The sequence below is a fragment of the Histoplasma capsulatum genome, genomic scaffold (assembly GCF_000149585.1).
Source record: "Histoplasma capsulatum NAm1 scaffold_11 genomic scaffold, whole genome shotgun sequence".
In the NCBI taxonomy this organism is placed as follows: Eukaryota; Fungi; Ascomycota; class Eurotiomycetes; order Onygenales; family Ajellomycetaceae; genus Histoplasma; species Histoplasma mississippiense.
The window spans coordinates 1,063,598-1,065,708 of record NW_001813972.1 but is presented as its reverse complement, the minus strand read 5'-3'; the positions used below and the strand labels follow the sequence as shown (position 1 = coordinate 1,065,708).

Genomic DNA, 2,111 nt, shown 5'->3' with positions numbered 1-2,111 from the left:
CTGCTCCGTGAAAAACATTTCTCACACCTCACTCACTCACCCTCGCAGAAGAGCCAATCATCATCGATGAGCCAATGAGTCCCACCCCCTTGCCTTGTGGTTCTGATCAGTTTGTCGCCATTCCATCCCTTCAACGGAATATAGAGAGGGTTCCAGAGGGCTACGAGATTTATGCCAAGATGACATTGGACGATTTGCAGGAGCATGGAGGGTTGGAACTGCTGGCAGCTTATTACTCCTGGAATAACAAATGTCGTCGAACGAGGTCATGTGGATTACGTCAGCATTGAGGGAGATGGCCCAATCTCACGAAACCTTTCTATTTTTAGTTAGTTCGCTGCTTAGATTTGTTTGTAGCAATTTGAAGTCTTCATGTTTTTACTATTCAATGTTTGGTTTCTTCACTTCGTTTCACGTTACTTTTTCTTCTTCATTATATCTATCCTAGCCAGCACACACATTTTCAGAACTTGGAAATTCCACTTCGGATACAATTGCCCTGGGAGAGAATGCCCGAACCTCTCTCTCTCTGGATGCTCACGAACCCGCTCGAAGAAGATACTTTGACCTCGGCGATGCCAAACGCGAATCATGGTATGCAAAAGCATCCTGCCTTTCTACTGCTGAGATGGCAGTCACTCAAGCTGTCTGGAACGATCGAGGAGATTTGGCTGCAGGTTAACCCTAAGAAGAGCTGTGAAATAAATTTATAATTACTAGCTTTCATTTACCCGTCATACAGGCCACCACCTTCCACGCGTCAACTGTGGAAGGAACCAAGGAAAGAAATGTGACAAAATGCTCAATTTATCCGACTCGTCTCATATTTATCACCGCCACTAATATTGTAGCTTCGCTCCCATGATCCATACTCTCTTTTCCCGACGTTCTTCTCCCGGAACCATTGGCCTTTCCAGTGTGCAAAATAAACGATCATACCTTCTTTTGTTCCCCTCGCTGTCACGCGGGAAATATGGTCCAGCAGCTCAGGAACATCACACCCAACTCTCGAGGACCATGGTTCCTGCGGGTTCTGCTGATTGATGTCGTACAGCTCCTCCATTTTGGAGCTCGCCACTTCCGGATCATCGAAGTTCCACGGTGATACCCAAGTAGAGCCAAAGCGACATAGATACTCATTTTCATGATGGATGTCGCAGTATCGACGGCCAACGGGGCCGTGGTAGTTCCATTTGTCGTTGTATGTGTTTTCCATCGCCAAAACTACACTGTCGGCAATAGTAACATCCGCATTGTCATCAGAGCAGGGAACCGCATCGTGGGTGCTCAAACTTTGTCCCTGGGCTGAACTGCACACGGGATCTGGCTCATCTGCTCACCTGTTAGATACGTTTGTGAGAGAAGTTGCAAGCACTTACCCTTATCGTTAACAGATTGGCGCATGTCTGATTCCATCATGTCATCAAGAGGTTGATCCTGATCCTCCACCAGATTGGGTGAGATACGGCTGTCACCCTCTCCGTGAGTTTGTGGTCTTGTGGGCATAAGATGATGGCGGCGAGAGCGAGCTATAGGGGAATGATGGGATGCGTGTGCGCGGTTGACTTTTCTGGACCGCAGGTTAAGAGCATTGGCCTTTTCAACGGCCCTGGCTTGTCTGCGGGTTCTAGTCATTCTGTCAGGACGAGAGAGAGTAGGCAAGAAGCAAATTCGAGCGAGATAATAAGGAAGAAGGAGAACCCGTTGTGAAAGCACAGCCGCCTCTCGATCACAAGACCATGCATCCTGTGGCAGCAGCAGGGGGTTGGCTGTAGACCTGTCATCTGGCCCTAGGGAAAGCAGTGGCCCCAGGGAAGGCAGTAGCTCTAGGGAAGGCAGTGGCCCTAGGGAGAGCAGTGGCCCCAGGGAAGGCAGTGGCCTAGGGACGGTAGTGAACCTAGGGACGGTAGTGAACGACCCCACCCTGGTACTCAGTCCACATGTCTTTCTTCTGGGGATGCTGTTCCACATCCAGGCTGATGTTCATCCATCTCCGAATCTGAACTGATGATGACAGTGTGATGAAGCCCGTCGTGGGGACAGAGGCGAAGCCAGGCGCACCTTTTGACTGGCATACATGATTGGGTGAAGCTCCGCCTTTCTGATGCATG

General features: G+C 49.6%; 1 protein-coding gene across 1 annotated transcript; it reads right to left on the bottom strand.

Moving 5' to 3' along the window:
• Positions 1-802: 802 nt before the first annotated feature.
• Positions 803-1,635, bottom strand: HCAG_08553 (predicted protein; the record flags this gene model as incomplete). Its single annotated transcript, XM_001536721.1, has 2 exons — positions 803-1,305; positions 1,380-1,635. 2 exons carry the CDS (start codon positions 1,633-1,635, stop codon positions 803-805), a joined length of 759 nt encoding a protein of 252 aa, XP_001536771.1.
• Between the last annotated feature and the right edge of the window lie 476 nt (positions 1,636-2,111).